Here is a 17,993-nt window from a genome sequence, read left to right on the forward strand (position 1 = left end):
CCAAGAATCTGCAAAAACCCTAGTCCATGCTCTCATCATCTCCCGCCTCGACTACTGTATCCTCCTGCTCTGTGGCCTCCCCTCGAACATTTTCGGACCCCTCCAATCTATTCTAAACTTAGCTGCCTGACTAATCCACCTGTCCCCCTGCTATTTTCCGGCCTCTCCCCCCTGTCAATCCCTTCACTGGCTCCCCATTACCCAGAGACTCCAGTACAAAAGCCTAACCATGACATACAAAGCCATCCACAACCTGTCTCCTCCATACATCTGTGACCTCGTCTCCCGATACTTTCCTGCACCCAACCTCCGATCTTCACAAGATCTCCTTCTTTACTCCCCTCTTATCTCCTCTTCCCACAATCGCATACAAGATTTCGCTTGCACATCACCCCTACTCTGGAACCCTCCCTCTACCACAACATATCAGACTCTCACCTACCATCGAAACCTTCAAAAAGAACCTGAAGACCTACCTCTTCCAGCAAGCCTACAACCTGCAGTAATCACCGATCGACCAAACTACTGCACGACCAGCTCTATCCTTACCTACTGTATCCTCACCCATCCGTTGTAGATTGTGAGCCCTCACGGGCAGGGTCCTCTCTCCTCCTGTACAAGTTGTGACTTGTATTGTTCAAGATTATTGTACCTGTTTTTATTATGTATACCCCTCCTCACATGTAAAGCGCCATGGAATAAATGGTGCTATAATAATAATAATAATAAATAATAATAATAATAAAATAATAATAATAATAATGTAGCAATACATAGGCTGGTGACAATGTGTGTAGGTGTGTTAATATTTGTGTTTTCTTATCAGCTTAGTAATGAGGGTGTCGGGCTGACTCCTTTTGATTACTAAGCCTAGGACTTGGTTTCAATGACAGCTGCTGACGCCAAGCCCTAATTCCATTACCCTGATGCCACTGCATCAGCATGAAAAGGGTGGTGTTGAACCAAGAAATTACATCACTTTTTTTCAAATATATTTATTTAGCTCAAAAAAGTCTTCATTGCTGTACAAAACACATGCAAAAAAACGACTACAAAAACACGCATTTTTGCTGCAGTGTTTTTCCCGTCAAGAAATGCAGAAACCCTGCCGAAATTTCTGCAAGCAAATACTCAACGTGCGCACATAGCCTTAAAGGATTTGCTGTTATTTATGTTATGGCTATTCCTTTTGTCGGATTATATTCTCTAAATGTAAAAGGTTGTTATTTTTAATGAGAGTGTAGTTTATTATCAATTTTAAATCATTTTGCTATTGGAATTAAAATGACACCTAAAAAAAAAAAGGTTTTGCTGCATATTTGCCATGCCATCTTGTAGTTTTGTTGAAGAGAAAGGTGTGAAATACCCTGTGATGAGCTACATAGAAATCTAGGGTCCTAGCCAAACAAATCATGTCTCTATAGCAACCTGAAATGTATTTTATTGGAGATGCCTCGTGTCGGCATCTCAGAGAACAGAATAGTAACTTGTGTGGTTTGGCTGCAGCTAGATCTGCCATTGTAGTAGACATAATCCTGTTAGCACGGGAAGCCCAGAAATCGGACATTTCGTAGACAGTGTTGCAGTTTATAGACCTACATACAGTACGGCATATTCCTTTGCAATAGAGCTGCTAAAAAAAAATCAATTGCCGACTGCAAATTTGGCAAGGAGAACAAATTCCTATGACAACAACTCATTTCAGCAATCATGAACCCTTAATATGGTTACACACAAGGAAACCTAACCCATTACTAATAATTACTTGGCTTTTTCCTTCAACCATTTTCATACCAAAGGCTACCTGAAAGGCTGGTGATAGCGGTTTCTAATTAGCACAGACCGTGCAGGAACATGGTCTGATGATACCACAGCTGCAAGCTGTCACTATAATCACTTATTCTGTATCACATTTATAAGATTATCTCAGCACAAGAACATTTTTTTTAATTACATCCAATTGTAGAGCTTATTTTTATTCAAAGATCCATTGATTAAAATGTACATTGTTAATGTGAAAACCCTTTTAAATCCCAAGGAACTCTAGGGTGTAAGTCATAGAGACCTGTTAACATGTCTGTTTAACATCTTTCTGGACTTGACAGGTGTCACTGTTTATAGAAGAAAACGCAATAGCAAGTGAAAGTCAGTGAATTAACATAGCGGAAACTAAATGTTCAGTAAGCTTACCTACTAATTACTTTTTAAAAGTCTAACAAAGGCTGTGAAATAGTTTTCCTAAGAAGTAGTTCTATAAATATTTTCCCATTCCTTTTGAAACAAAAGCATGATAGAATTACATCCATTAACTTGAGATAAGTAAAATGATTCACAGGACCTTAGTCCAGCAGCCAAGTCTATATTCTATGGCCACTAGACAAAAGCCCATCAAGTCTTCTGACTAGTAGGTCCAGCAAGAGGTCATCATCGCGTTGTGACACATGCATGGCCTTGCACCCGGCAAACTGACCAGGAGAGGCACCAGAACTGCTGGCAATCAAAGGTTCACATGGCTCTGGTATGGCAGCTACAGGCTACCGATGTGGCTGCTGTATCAAGTTCCTGCATATCATTTTGTTCAATGGAAGGCTTAATTTATTGTTGCAGTTTTCTGCAAAATGCTTCAAACGTTTGTTCACAGATATGTGTTAGAACCCTTAATAAACAGACGGATCCAGTAGGATAACCTCCTATAGGTAAAGCAGCACTGACACTACTAGACATACACTCAGAATAAGCTTATGATGGCTAGTACTTTTCACCAGAACTGGTAAGGATATCTCCCATTACTATAACATTTACACATTTCTTATAACAGATGGAACTGGAAAACTGATACAAAAGACGCAAACAAGAAAATGTTTGGAAATGTAACTTTTCTTCCTTGTACTGAGAACCATAAGTATTCTTGATGAAAAGATGTATATTAACCTGGATTTCCCAAACTCCTCATTCACATTTCACATTTAAGTTTTATTTGCAGGCTTATGATAGCGGTCCCTACGGACTTTCAAGGAAGAAACGTAAGCTAGGCAGCAGTTTTTACGTGCAGCTGCACTTTTTTTGCCCCAATGTGATGTAGACAATTAGAGAAGGATAGATCACAGCTGCCATTACTCTATTAAATATAGACAAATTGTGGACATATAGCAGCATAAAAGAAATACAATTTATAATACTCCAATAGGCCAAATTTAGACGTCCACATAGCATAGTCTGAGTATGGACAGCAAATTCAGGTCCCTATAAATATACACCCTTGAGGCTGTTGAGTTTGGGTCAGGAAAACCGCGGTAAGTCTGAAAATCACTGTCCATTCATAGACGTCTGAATTCGGCCTTGCAAATCCCAAGAGAATATAATATTTGTTGCCACTGTATTATGTGTAATACTATGATTCGGAATATTTTATTTGGGCTACCAGTTCATTGTTCAAAGCAACAGTTTTGTTCCTGATGCATTTTTATACAGCAGAATGGACTCTACCTATATGGATTGCATGTGTTGGAAAACTCAATTGGAGACTTGAGTTGCCTTTTTGATCACCCATGTCAGCTCCACACGTGGAGCTTCTAGGATTTTGTGTAGTTTGGGAAATGGCGTTGTACCTTTCTAGAAGAGGTAAAGCTAATTTTATTGGCATTCAACCAAAACTTTTTCCCACTACTGACTAATTGGCAGATTGACCTTTTCTAGCAGTGAGGCATGTTCTTTATTAGAGATAAAAAAAGCCTTGACACTTGAATTTCTATAGGTCAAGTTTTCAGCTTTTTCATATTCTTTCCAGCTCTTAAAACCTTAATCTTAGGTAGAGTATAATGCAGATAAATTGTGAAATCCTTAGTCGTTTGAAAAAAAGTATAAGCCGAAAAATGTACAGCATCATTATGTGCAATCTATTGTGTATTGTCCTTAAAACAACAGACACATAGTTCTGCATGTGCATTCTGAATGAAATATATGCCAAACTGTCATGTTGGATAAAAAGGATTAAAAAGAATAAAAGAGAAGCTACCTGCACCCACTTCCTTCTCTTCTTCATCAATGCTATTTTTTATACTGTCATATTCTTCGTCAATTGTTTGAACGCCACGGATTTGAGATAAAACTCTTCTCGCCTTTTGCGTCTGGCCTTTTTGAATGAGCCAACGTGGACTTTCTGGGAGAAATAGAAAGCCAAGGAACTGGAGTATAGCTGGAACAGCTGAAAGGCCAAGCATGTATCTGCAAATAAAAAGGAAATAGGGATAAAAATTGCAAATTAAAAGGTAATTTGTACAAACAACTCAACTGTTGCAGTTTGCACATATAAATACAGACATACATTATATACATACACACAAATTGCACTGCTCAAAAAATAAAGGAAACACAAATACCACATCCTAGATATCACTGAATTAAATATTTCAGTTGTAAATCTTTATTCATTACATAGCTGAATGTGTTCAGAATAATAAAACATAAAAAATGTTCAATGTAAATCAAGATTAATATCCCATGGAGATCTGAATTTGGAATAATACTCAAAATCAAAGTGGAAAATCAGGTTGATCCAACTTCAGTGGAAATGCCTCAAGACAAGGAAATGATGCTCAGTAGTGTGTGTGGCCTGTATGACCTCCTTACAATGCCTTGGCATGGTCCTGATGAGGCAGCGAATGTTCTCCTGAGGGATCTCCTCCAAGACCTGGATTAAAGCAACAGTCAACTCCTGGACAGTCTGTGGGGCACAATGGCTTTGGTGGATTGGACCAAACAATGCCCCAAATGTGCTTGACTGGATTTAAGTCGACAGAACGGCAGGCCAGTCCTAGAATCAATGCCTTCATCATGCAGGAACTGCTAACACTTCAGCCACACAAGACCTAGCACTGTCATGAATCAGAAGTAATTCAGGGCCCACTAAACCTACATATTGTCTCACAATGGGTCTGAGGGTCTCATTCCGGTACCTAATGGCAGTCAGGGTACCCCTGGCTAGCACATGGAGGGCTATACGACCCTTCAAAGAAATTCCCCCCATCCCTCATCACCATTACTGACCCACTGCCAAACCGGTCATGCTGAAGGTTGTTGCAGGCAGCAGAATGTTCTCCACAGCGTCTCCAGACTGTCCCATGTGTTCAACGTGAACCTTCTCTCATCCGTGAAGAACACAGGGGGGAGCCAATATCGAATCTGCCAAACCTGGTGTTCCCTGGTAAATGCCAATCGCCCTGCACGGTGTTGGGCTGTAAGCACAACACCCACTTGTGGTCATCGGTCCCTCATACCAACCTCATGGAGTCTATTTCTGAAAGTGTGAGTAGGCCCATGGATGTTAGTGGCCTGTTGGAGGTAAGTTTGCAGGGTTCTGGTATTGTTCCTCCTTGCACAAAAGAGCCCTCCTATGTCCCCCTCAATCTCCTGGTGTACTGGCCTGTCTCCTGGTATCTGCTCCATGCTCTGGACACTGTGCTGACAGACACAGTTGCCCTCCTTGCCACAGCTCGCATTAGTGTGCCATCCTGGATGAGCTGAACTACCTGAGCAACTTCTGTGGGTTGCTACTGTACTTCTATGGATTAAAGGAATGACAAATGCAAATGTGACCAAAACAACAGCCAAAAAGGATGAGAACAGAGAAATGATCTGTGGTCACCACCTGCAGAACCACTCCTTTATAGGGGTTATCTTGCTAATTGCCTATCATGTCTACCTGTTGCCTGCTCAATTTGCACAAACAGCAGAAGAAACTGATTTACAATTGGTGTTGCTCCATAACTGGACAGGTTGATTTCACAGAAGTGTGATTGACTTGGAGTTACATTAGATTGTTTAAGTGTTCCCTTTATTTTTTTGAGCAGTGTATACAGTATATACAGTTGTGCTCAAACGTTTACATACCTCGGCAGATTTTTTGCTTTCTTGGCCTTTTTTCAGAGAATATGGATGATAACACCAAAATTTTTTAGCCACTCATGGTTAGTGGTTGGGTGAACCATTTATTGTCAAACTACTGTGTTTTCTCTTTTTAAATCGTAATGACAACCAAAAACATCCAAATGACACAAAGGTTTACCTACCCCATTTCTTAATACCATGTATTGCCCCCCTGTAACATCAATGACAGCTTGAAGTATTTTGTGGTAGTTGTGGATGAGGATCTTTATTTTCTCAGATAGTAAAGCTCTTCTTGGCAAAAAACTTTCCAGTTCCTATAAATACCTGGGCTGTCTAACATGAACTGCATGCTTGAGATCTCACCAGAGTGGCTCAAAGATATTAAGAACAGGAGACTGAGATGGCGACTCCAGAACCTTCACTTTGTTCTGCTGTAGCCAATGACAGATCGACCTGGAGTTGTGTTTTGGATCGTTATGTTGGAATGTCCAAGTACGTCCCATGCGCAGCTTCCAGGCTGATGAGTGCAAATTTGCCTCCAGTATTTGCTGATAACATGCTTCACTCATCTTTCCTTCAACTTTGACAAAGTTTACTGTGCCTCTGTAGCTCACACAACCCCCAAACATCAGCGATCCAGCTCCGTGCTGTCACGATCGTCGATACTTACCTGTCCAGCCGGAGCGCTCCCAACATCCCTCCTTCTTTTCTGCCCGGCTTCTCTGCTTCGTGGCACGTCGGCGGTCCGCGCATGCGCCGTAGGGTCTCCTCCGCCGCTCAGCTTTCTAGGAGGTTGTGACCCGGTGGCTCTGCCTCCAATATGGCGGCGCCCACCGGGTATTTCTGTTTGGCGCTACCTCAGGTAAGCGCTTGTGTATCTTCATTGTAGTGGTTCCGCTTGTTCCAACGTTGTATTCAGGCCAATCCTTTGGATAATTCCCTGTGCTCCGTTCTTTCCTGTTCCTCCGGTTTCCTTTGTTCCCCCGCTGCCTTCTGACTCCTGGTTCAGCCGTCTCCTAATATTTGTATTTTTTCTTTTCAGCTCTCAGCCTCGTCATCCTCAAAATTCCTGTTCTACTGCTTCACCCAGTTGTCCCTTTGGCTCCGGCAGTTGCGGTTCCATCCTCCTTGGGCCTGCTCCTAACACTCCCTGTATAGAGGGTGCATCCATCAGGTTTGCTCGCCCTTGGGGGCTCTGGGACCGTGACCCAGAGGGTCCACTTTTGGGTTCACCTCATCTCTCTGTCTCACCCTCGTATAGCGTGATACGTGCTTTACAGTAGGAATGGTGTTCCTTTCATCATAGGCCTTGGTGACCTCTCCAAATGTAACCTTTATGGCTGTGGTCAAAAAGTTCAATTTTGGTCTCATCACTCCAAACTACCTTGTTCCAGAAGTTTTGAGGCGGGTCTCTGTGCTGTTTTGCGTTTTGTCGGTGAGATACTTTGAGGCATTTGCACAGTAATGGTTTTTTTCTGGCGACTTGACCATGCAGCCCATTTTTCTTCAAGTGCCTCCTTATTCTGCATCTTGAAACAGCCACACAGCTAGTTTTCAGAGACTCCTGTATTTCAGCTAATGTTATTTGTGGGTTTTTCTTTGCATCCCGAACAATTTTCCTGGCAGTTGTGGATGACATTTTTGTTGGTCTACCTAACTGTGGTTTTCTTTTTACAGAGCCCCTGATTTTCCATTTGTATAATCACAGTTTGAACACTGCTGACTGGCATTATCAATTCCTTGGATATCTTTTTGTATTGCTCTCCTGTTTTATACAGTTCAACTACCTTTTCCCGTAGATCCATTGACAATTCTTTTGCTTTCCCCATGTGTCACAAATCAAGAATGTCAGTGGCTGGATTAAAGATGCAAGAGTCTGTCTGGATCCTAGAAACTGACTCAGCTTTTATGCACATACTGTACACTGATTACAAGCAAACAGGTCACAGGCATGGATGTTACCTTTAGCAGCCATTCAAACCCATTTGTGTCAACTTCTGTGCATGTTATCAGGCCAAAATTACCAGGGTAAATAAACTTTATCAGGTTCACTTGTATGTTTTGGGTTGTCATTATGATTTAAAAAGAAAACAGTAGTTTGACAATAAATGGCTTCGCCCAACCACTAACCATGAGTGGAGAGAAAGTTTTCTCGACCAATCAGAGACGGGCACAGTATCGACGTAGAAATCCCGCGCCTCTGATTGGTCGAGGCCGCCAGGCCTCGACCAATCAGCGATGGGCACAGCAACGATGATGTCATAATGGTTGCCATGGCGACAATGATGTCATAAAGGTTGCCTCGACCAATCAGCGACGGCACAGTCTGCCGCAAATTCTGGAATCATCATTGTCCATATACTACGGGGACATGCATATTCTAGAATACCCGATGCGTTAGAATCGGGCCACAATCTAATATATATGTATATATATATAGATAGATATATACACACACACACATATATATACTGTATATATATACATATATACATTATATATATATATATGTATATATACAGTATATATGTGTGTGTGTATATATCTATATATATCTATATATATCTATATATAGATATATATTTATAATATTAAAGAAAAGGAACAGCACAACACTTTCACTTATCTCTGGGTACAGAGCCTTCAGGCAACTCGTCCACCGGTTATCCAAAGTCCATAGATTCAAAAAATAAGAAGGCAGCACTCCATTTTTTCTTTATCAAGTGTGCAAGGTTTAATCAGACCCACATGTCTGATTAAACCTTGCACACTTGATAAAGTAAAAATGGAGTGCTTCCTTCTTATTTTTTGAATAATATATATATATATATATATATATATATATATATAATTGTCTAAGGGTTTTTCCGTCTGTCTGTCTGTCTGTCTGTCCTGGAAATCCCGGCTCTCTGATTGGTCGAGGCCTCGACCAATCAGAGACCGGCACAGCATCGACGTAGAAATCCCGCGTCTCTGATTGGTCGAGGCCTCGACCAATCAGCAAAGGGCACAGCGACGATGATGTCAAAGGACGTAGACATCTCACGTTTCTGATTCAGCGACGGGCACAGTATCGACGTAAATGTCATAATGGTTGCCATGGCGACGATGATGTCATAAAGGTTGCCTCGACCAATCAGCGACGGGCACAGTCAGCCGCGAATTCTGGAATCATCATTGTCCATATATTACAGGGACATGCATGTTCTAGAATACCCGATGCGGTAGAATCGGGCCACAATCTAGTATATATATAATTGTCTAAGGGTTTTTCCGTCTGTCTGTCTGTCTGTCCTGGAAATCCGGCGTCTCTGATTGGTCGAGGCCGCCAGGCCTCGACCAATCAGCGACGAGAACAGCATGGCGACGATGATGTCATAAAGGTTGCCTCGACCAATCAGCGACGGGCACAGTATGCCGCGAATTCGCCTCGACCAATCAGCGACGGGCACAGTATCGACGTAGATGTCATAATAGTTGCCATGGCGATGATGATGTCATAAAGGTTGCCTCGACCAATCAGCGACGGGCACAGTATGCCGCGAATTCGCCTCGACCAATCAGCGACGGGCACAGTATCGACGTAGATGTCATAATAGTTGTCATGGCGACGATGATGTCATAAAGGTTGCCTCGACCAATCAGCGACGGGCACAGTCTGCCGCGAATTCTGGAATCAGGCCACAATCTAGTGTATATATATATATATATATATATATATATATATATATATATATATATATATAAAAAAAAACATTAAAACATTTTTCCCAGAAGTGACAAATATGTTGTCAGTTATTTGTGTACATATTTATTTTTCCCAGCATACATACAGTAATTGCCTAACAGCTAACAAGATTACTTTTTTCATCAGCATTCCTGCTTTACTAGTAATTATACTTAAACCAATAAATTGTTACATGCTAAAGCTTTTAAAGTAAACAAAAAATAAAAAAAATAAAAAGACTTGAGACACCTCAAGCAAGGAAAAGTGGCATAAGGTAGGTAACTTTCTTGCTTTCTATTAAAGACAATTGTTATTAAAGCATCAAACATTCTATAAGTAGAAGGTGTAAACACATCTCTATCCTGCAGGAAAGGCAACTTTTGCCATTAGCATAGTGGAGGGTTTTCAGCGCTGTGGGACGGAGAGATAGAGAATTGAAATGTTTTGTGTACTCCTTCAAAATATATCACAATAATATCACACAATTGTTAGCCACTCACAGGGACTCCATCACACCCAAAGTACATTTTAAATGGGCTATACCATGTTGTAGACCAGGGGTGTCAAACTGCATTCCTCAAGGGCCGCAAACCATTCGTGTTTTCAAGATTTCCTTAGCTTTGCACAAGGTGCTGTAATCATTATGTGTGTAGGTGATTAAATTATCACCTGTGCAGTACAGGGAAATCCTGAAAACATGACCTGTTTTAGCCCTTGAGGATTGCAGTTTGACACCTCTGTTGTAGACTACTTGACCCCAATAACAACCATACTAGCACTGTACTTGTTAGTAAAGTTCCTGAGAAAAGAACTTTTAATCCCTATGTAAATGAGGAGGCTTTAGGGCACCTTGGCATGGTCAAGAGTTTTGTGTAAGCTACTCACTATACTAATACACCCTGAAGTGTAGGGAGCAGCATCAGAGGAAAGGAGACAGGGAGGAGAATGTGCATGGCCGCACACAAGCCAGCAGCATTCAGATAGCTCAGGGAAATGCAAATTCGGAGGTATAATAGTGCAACAATGTCTCTTCATTTGCATATGAATTAAAAGTTATTAGTGTACTAGTGTGGTTGTTATTGGGGCCAAGTCACCTACCACACAATTTAGCCTACTTAAATTGCACTTTGGAGGTGACATACTCGCTTTAACACCTTAACCCCCAAGGGTGGTTTGCACGTTAATGTTATGATCTGGTGGTTTAGGAGCAACATGGGACGAGCTCTGAAGGAGGTGGTACCTGTACTGACCGCAGTTCCTAAGCTCAACACAACACTAGAAGTAGCTGTGGGATGCTCCTGTCACTCCCTAAGCACCTCGTCACAGCCTGAGAACTAACTACCCCCTAAAGATAGAAACAGGAAAACTATCTTGCCTCAGAGAAAATCCCCAAAGGATAGATAGCCCCCCACAAGTAATGACTGTGAGTGGAGAGGGAAAAGACATACACAGAATGAAACCAGGATGAAGCACAGGACGCCAGTCTAGCTAGATAGATAGGACAGGATAGAATACTGTGCGGTCAGTATTAAAAACTACAAAAATCCACACAGAGTTTACAAAAATCTCCACACCTGACTAAAGGTGTGGAGGGTAAATCTGCTTCCCAGAGCTTCCAGCTTAACTGAATTAATCCATACTGACAAGCTGGACAAAACATAGAATGCACAGAACGAATAAGTCCACAACATGTGGACAGAAAAGAGCAAAGCAAGGACTTATCTTTGCTGAACTGGTCAGGATATCAGGGAAATCCAAGGGAGATGTGAATCCAACCAGGAACCATTGACAAGTGGCACTGGCTGAAGGGAAGAGCCAGGCATAAATAGCCGAGCAGAAAGACAATCAGTGGAAGCAGCTGCAGACTGCTAAATCCAAGGAGCAGCCATACCACTTACAACCACCGGAGGGAGCCCAAGAGCGGAATTCACAACAGTTAATGAACGGGCTAATTTTTACAATTCTGACCACTGTCCCTTTATGAGGTTATAACTCTGGAACGCTTTAACGGATCCTGATGATTCTGACACTGTTTTCTCGTGCCATATTGTACTTCATAATAGTGGTAAAATTTCTTTGATATTACCTGTGTTTATTTGTGGAAAACAAAATGGAAATCGGGCAATTTTCCAACTTTCAATTTTTATGCCCTTAAATCGCAGAGATATGTTTCACAAAATACTTAATAAGTAACATTTCCCACATGTCTACTTTACATCAGCACAATTTTGGAACCAACATTTTTTTTGTTAGGGAGTTATAAGGGTTCAAATTTAACCAGCAATGTCTTTTTTACAACACCATTTTTTTTAGGAACTACATCACATTTGAAGTCACTTTGAGGGGTCGATATGATAGAAAATACGCAAGTGTGACACCATTCTAAAAACTGCACTCCTCCAGGTGATCAAAACCACATTCAAGATGTTTATTAACCCTTCAGGTGTTTCACAGGAATCTTTGGAATGTTTAAAAAAAAATGAACATTTAACTTTTTTTCACAAAAACTTTACTTCAGCTCCAATTTGTTTTATTTTACCAAGGGTAACAGGAGAAATTGGACCCCAAAAGTTGTTGTACAATTTGTCCTGAGTACGCTGATACCCCATAGGTGGGGCTAAACCACTGTTTGGGAGCATGGCAAGGCTCAGAAGGGAAGGAGAGCCGTTTGACTTTTCAATGCAAAATTGACTGGAACTAAGATAGGACACCATGTTGCGTTTTGAGAGCCCCTGATGTGCCTAAACAGTGGAAACTCCCCACAAGTGACACCATTTTGGAAAGTAGACCCCCTAAGGAACTTATCTAGATGTGTTGTGAGAACTTTGAACCCAAAGTGTTTCACTACAGTTTATAACGCAGAGCAGTGAAAATAAAAAATCTTTTTTTTTTTTTCCACAAAAATTATTTTTTAGCCCCCAGTTTTGTAATTTCCTAAGGGTAACAGGAGAAATTGGACCCCAAAATTTGTTGTCCAATTTGTCCTGAGTACGCCGATACCCCATATGTGGGGGGGGGGACCACAGTTTGGGCGCATGGCAGAGCTCAGAAGGGAAGGAGTGCCGTTTGGAATGCAGGCTTAGATGGATTGGTCTACAGGCATCACGTTGCATTTGCAGAGCCCCTGATGTACCTAAACAGTAGAAACCCCCCACAAGTGACCCAATACTTGAAACTAGACCCCCAAGGAACTTATCTAGATGTGTTGTGAGAACTTTGAACCCCCAAGTGTTTCACTACAGTTTATAACGCAGAGCCGTGCAAATAAAAAATAATTTTTCCCCCCAAAAATGATTTTTTTAGCCCCCATTTTTTTATTTTCCCAAGGGTACTAAGAGAAATTGGACCCCAAAAGTTGTTGTCCAATTTATCCAGAGTACGCTGATACCCCATATGTTGGGGTAAACCCCTGTTTGGGTGCACACGAGAACTCGGAAGGGAAGGAGCACGGTTTTACTTTTTCAACGCAGAATTAGCTGGAATTGAGATCGGACGCCATGTCGCGTTTGGAGAGCCCCTGATGTGCCCAAGCAGTGGAAACCCCTCAATTCTAACTCCAACCCCAACCCGAACACACCCCTAACCCCAACCACACCCCTAACCTGAACACACCCCTAACCCCAACCCTAACCCCAACCCTAACCCCAACACACTCCAAACCCCAACACACCCCAAACCCTAATCACACCCCTAACCCTAGTCCCACCCCTAACTCCAACACACTCCTAACCCCAACACACCCTTAACCCTAATCCCAACCATAATCCTAACCACACCCCTAACCCTAACCCCAACCGTAAATGTAATCCAAACCCTATCCCTAACTTTATCACCAACCCTAACTGTAGCCCTAACCCTAACTTTAGCCCCAATCCTATCCCTAACTTTAGCCCCAACCCTAACTGTAGCCCTAACCCTAACTTTAGCCCCAACCTTAACGGGCAAATGGAAATAAATAAATTTTTTTAAATGTTATTATTTTTCCCTAACTAAAGGGGTGATGAACAGTGGTTTGATTTAATATTTATAGTGGGGTTTTTACCGGATTTTTATGATTGGCACACACTAAAAGACGCTTTTTTTATTGCAAAAAATAGTTTTTGCGTCTCCACATTTTGAGAGCTATAACTTTTCCATATTTTGGTCCACAGAGCCATGTGAGGTCTTGTTTTTTGCGGGAAGAGTTGACGTTTGTATTGGTACCATTTTCAGGCACGTGTCATTTTTTGATCACTTTTTATTCAGAGTTTTTGTGAGGCAGAATGACCAAAAACCAACAATTCATGTATTTCTTTTGGGGAGGTGGGCGTTTATACCGTTCCGCGTTTGGCAAAAATTCATAAAGCATTTTTATTCTTCGGGTTAGTACGATTACAGCAATACCTCATTTATATAATTTTGTTATGTTTTGGTGCTTTTATATGATAAAAACTATTTTATATAAAAAATAATTATTTTTGCATTGCTTTATTCTGAGGACTATAACTTCTTTATTTTTTCGCTGATGATGCTGTATGGCAGCTCGTTTTTTGCGGGACAAGATGTTTATCAGCAGTACCAGGTTTATTTATATCCGTCTTTTTGATAGCGTGTTATTCTACTTTTTGTTCGGCGGTATGATAAAGTGTTTTTTGCCTCTTTTTTTTACGGTGCTCACTGCAGGGTTAACTAGTGGGACAGTTTCAGGGTCGGGTCGTTACGGACGCAGCGATACTAAATGTGTACATTTATTGTTTTTTTAATTTATTTATTAGAACAATTATTTTTTCTTTATTTAGGAATTTTTCTTTTTTTTTTTCACAAGTAAAATTTTTTTTTTTTACTTTTTTACTTTGTCCCAGGGTGGGACATCATGCTATAGTGTCATATCACTGATCTGACACTTTGCAAAGCACTGTGTCAGATCAGTGTTCTGACAGGCAGTGCAGGAGGCTTGCCGGCACCTGCTCTGAGCAGGCGCTTGCAAGCCACCTCCCCGCAGGACCCGGAAGTAGCTCCGTGGCCATTTTGGATCCGGGGCCTGCAGGGAAGAAACACTCGGAACAACGCGATCACATCGGATTGTTCCGAGGGTCTCAGGGAAGCACGCAGGGAGCCCCCTCCCTGCGTGATGCTTCCCTGTGCCGCCGGAATGCTGCGGTCATGATTGATCACAGTGTTCCAGGGGTTAATGTGCCAGGAGCGGTCTGTGACGGCACATGGCACATAGTGCCCGATGTCAGCTGTAATACTCAGCTGACACCCAGCGGCGATTGTCCTCGCTCCCCCTGTGAGCGCGGCCGATTGCCTATGACGTACTATCCCGTCCCTGGGAATTAAGTCCCAGGTTACCTCGACGGGACAGTACGTCATATGGGATTAAGGGGTTAAGGGCTAGGACCCCAAAATTAATATCATAAACCTACTATGATGATCCATTATTTAACACCAATACGTCTTTTTACTGACTTGAGATAAGTGAATAGAATCCCCTGACAGGTAAAAAAGCAGTAGCTGTCCACTACAGATGACACACAGCTGTATCAGATTTGTAGGAAAAAAAGAAAGGAATAGATCAGGCACTCCAACCCGTACGATAAAATATCAAACTTTTATTCTGGCGTGTCAAGCCATGATAAAAACATAGAAAACACCTAAAGCGTTTCTGGTGCGTTAGGAGCGCCCTTACTCATATGACATAGCTAACAAATAAAACAGATTTTAAATAGAAAAAAAGTGACCAATCAGCAACATGTAAGTAATTACATTAATACGCACAAGCTGTTACAACATGCAAATATCCGAAAAAACACGAAAGTAACTCAGTAAATATAAAACAAATTATTCCTTGAGTTTATACCCCATGGATACTTCGTATCCAGTTCTAGAATCCAGAAGGCTTCCGGTGTAGTTAATTTATATTCATCACCACCTTAAATGGGATTATGTATTCTCTCAAAGCTAAAAAAAAGGCAAAATGCAAAACATCACCCTTGTGGATATTAACAAAGTATTTAGAAGCTCCAGAGTGAGCTGCATTTTTGTTATAAATATTAGACAGGTGCTCCGCTATTCTCTTTTTGAGTTTGCGGATAGTACATCTAATATACTGAATTTTACATTGCAGGCAGCAGATGCAATATATGACATATTGAGTGTCACAATTGATAAAAGTAGTAATACTATAATACCCAATGGATGACTGGAATGTTTTCGTTTTGTCCAAAGCATATGTGCAGACATTGCATCTGCTGCCCGCACACTTATGATAACCTGTGACAAACAGCCAAGAACTAGCGGTATGCGACTGCTGAATCAGGCTAGAAGAAAGAATTGGCCAAACTCAAACCCCTTCTGGCAACATATCTACAACCTACACCAAAGATTTGCCACAATTTGTCATCTCGATTAACAACCGGTAATTATCTTTTGATAATGGCCTTAATCTGATTGTACTGCGGACTATATGGTGTAGAAAAAGTAACCACTTTTGTGATCAGCTGAAGAATGGGACCTTTGGGGAAACAATGTCCTAGGTTTACAAGAAACTTTATTACAAACACATTTGATGTTAGAGTCGCTGTACCCCCCATCAGGCAAACGTCTTTTTATGGTTGTACTCCCTTGAACAAACACATTAGTATCGGAACATAATCTTCTGGCTCTATTAAATTCACCATAAGGTATGGCTTCAATTGTATGATGGGGGTGAGAGGATGATGATAGGAGCAAGGAATTGCCCGAATTTTCTTTTCTGTATGAAGTGGTATGGACCCAGTGTGTAATTGGGCTACACATCAAAAAATATCCAAAAGAGGGTTTTTTTGTGCTCAATTTACTGCCAGTAAAGATTTAAAATGTTGGAGATTAAATAAACAAATTGTCACATATCTACCGAAACAAAAAATATAATTTAAAAAAGGATTAGATTCAGTGAAAAGCTATTGTCTCTCCCACCAAGCCATGTACAGAATGGCAAGGGAAGGGGAGAATTTGGAACCCATCGGGGCACCAAGAATCTGTAAAAACATTTAAAAATTATGTTTTAGTAGACACATGAGCAAACAAATGATAAAGCGCTTCAAGTCATTAGAATAATTACTATAACGATTCAAGTGATGAAGAACAGCCTGGATTGCCAAATGATGGGGCATAGACAAATATACATTAATAACATCTCAATGAAAACACTCAAACGCTCCCTGTTTAACCCTATCGGCATCCTGGGATCATGGTAGGATGGTCCTCCTGGTTGTCATGGCGATTCACAACCAATCATTGGCCCTAGATTTTGCCAGCAATAGCAGCCTGTTCAGAAGTTTGCAACATTTAAGTGGTAAAAATATTTTTCTTTCCTGTCATGCCACTTCACATTAATTCCTGAAAAGCATATGAACCGTTGATAAACAGTGATGGGTGCCATTTTAAAATGGTGAAGTAATGTTCAATCACCGCACACTCTTGCTAGTGAGGACTTTACTGTACAGATATAGATGTTGCAATAACACAATTCATGAAAAGGAATTGGTGCAGGGATAGAGAATATGGTGAGGTGACAAGAACATAATGTTTCGACTCTCATAGGGTCTTATTCATTTAGTCGCTGTTGGCAAGGTTTACTGAATGGTATATAGGGTATTCTGCTTGCAAAAGGACACCTGGGTCCAGGGTAGCTCCGCCTCACATGCGCCTTGGATTGTGGGCTGCAATGTCACTGGAGAGAATTGCTCTCAAGTATTCTTTTGCATTCACCAAGTCCTTTTTGTCTTCTATGCTGAACCCATAACCTGTTCCATAGTTTGATCGCAGAATAAACTTGTGAGTGTAGATTATATGGGGTAATTCAACTTTTATTTACACAGAACATGAAGTACATGCATCAGCTTCTTAATACAGCATAGCAGTAAGTCTAAAGGACCTTTTACCAGAGAGAAAGTGAAACCAAAGAACACAAGTATATGCATTAGATTTAACTAAGCCTATAACAGTAAACATCGCTATCCACTGTCAGAAAAGTATAAAGTCATCCTGCACACAAAAGTCTCTATCTGTTGCATATCTGCCAACAAAAACAAATCCAGAAAATCACCTTGTCTGATTTGGCAAGATTTATTTTGCAAATTATGGTGGAAAATAAGTATTTGGTCATTAACAAAAGGTCATCTCAATATTTTGTTATATATCCTTTGTAGGCAATGACAGAGGTCAAACGTTTTCTGTAAGTCTTCACATGGTTGGCCCATTCCTCCATGCAGATCTCCTCTAGAGCAGTGATCTTTTGGGCACGTCGCTGGGCAACACGGACTTTCAACTCCGGCCAAAGGTTTTCTATGGGGTTGAGATCTGGAGATTTGCTAGGCCACTCCAGGACCTTCATATGCTTCTTATGAAGCCACTCCTT

General features: G+C 41.2%; 1 protein-coding gene across 1 annotated transcript in view; it reads right to left on the bottom strand.

Annotated features, from left to right (window-relative positions):
* The window catches only part of SLC2A13 (solute carrier family 2 member 13), a 312,281-nt gene that overhangs the window by 183,194 nt on the left and 111,094 nt on the right, over positions 1-17,993 (bottom strand). Inside the window, exon 3 of the mRNA XM_069765010.1 lies at positions 4,016-4,224. Coding sequence (XP_069621111.1) covers positions 4,016-4,224 — 209 coding nt within the window. The remainder of the gene's footprint in view (positions 1-4,015; positions 4,225-17,993) is intronic.

This window comes from Ranitomeya imitator, chromosome 4 (assembly GCF_032444005.1).
Source record: "Ranitomeya imitator isolate aRanImi1 chromosome 4, aRanImi1.pri, whole genome shotgun sequence".
Lineage (NCBI taxonomy): Eukaryota > Metazoa > Chordata > Amphibia > Anura > Dendrobatidae > Ranitomeya > Ranitomeya imitator.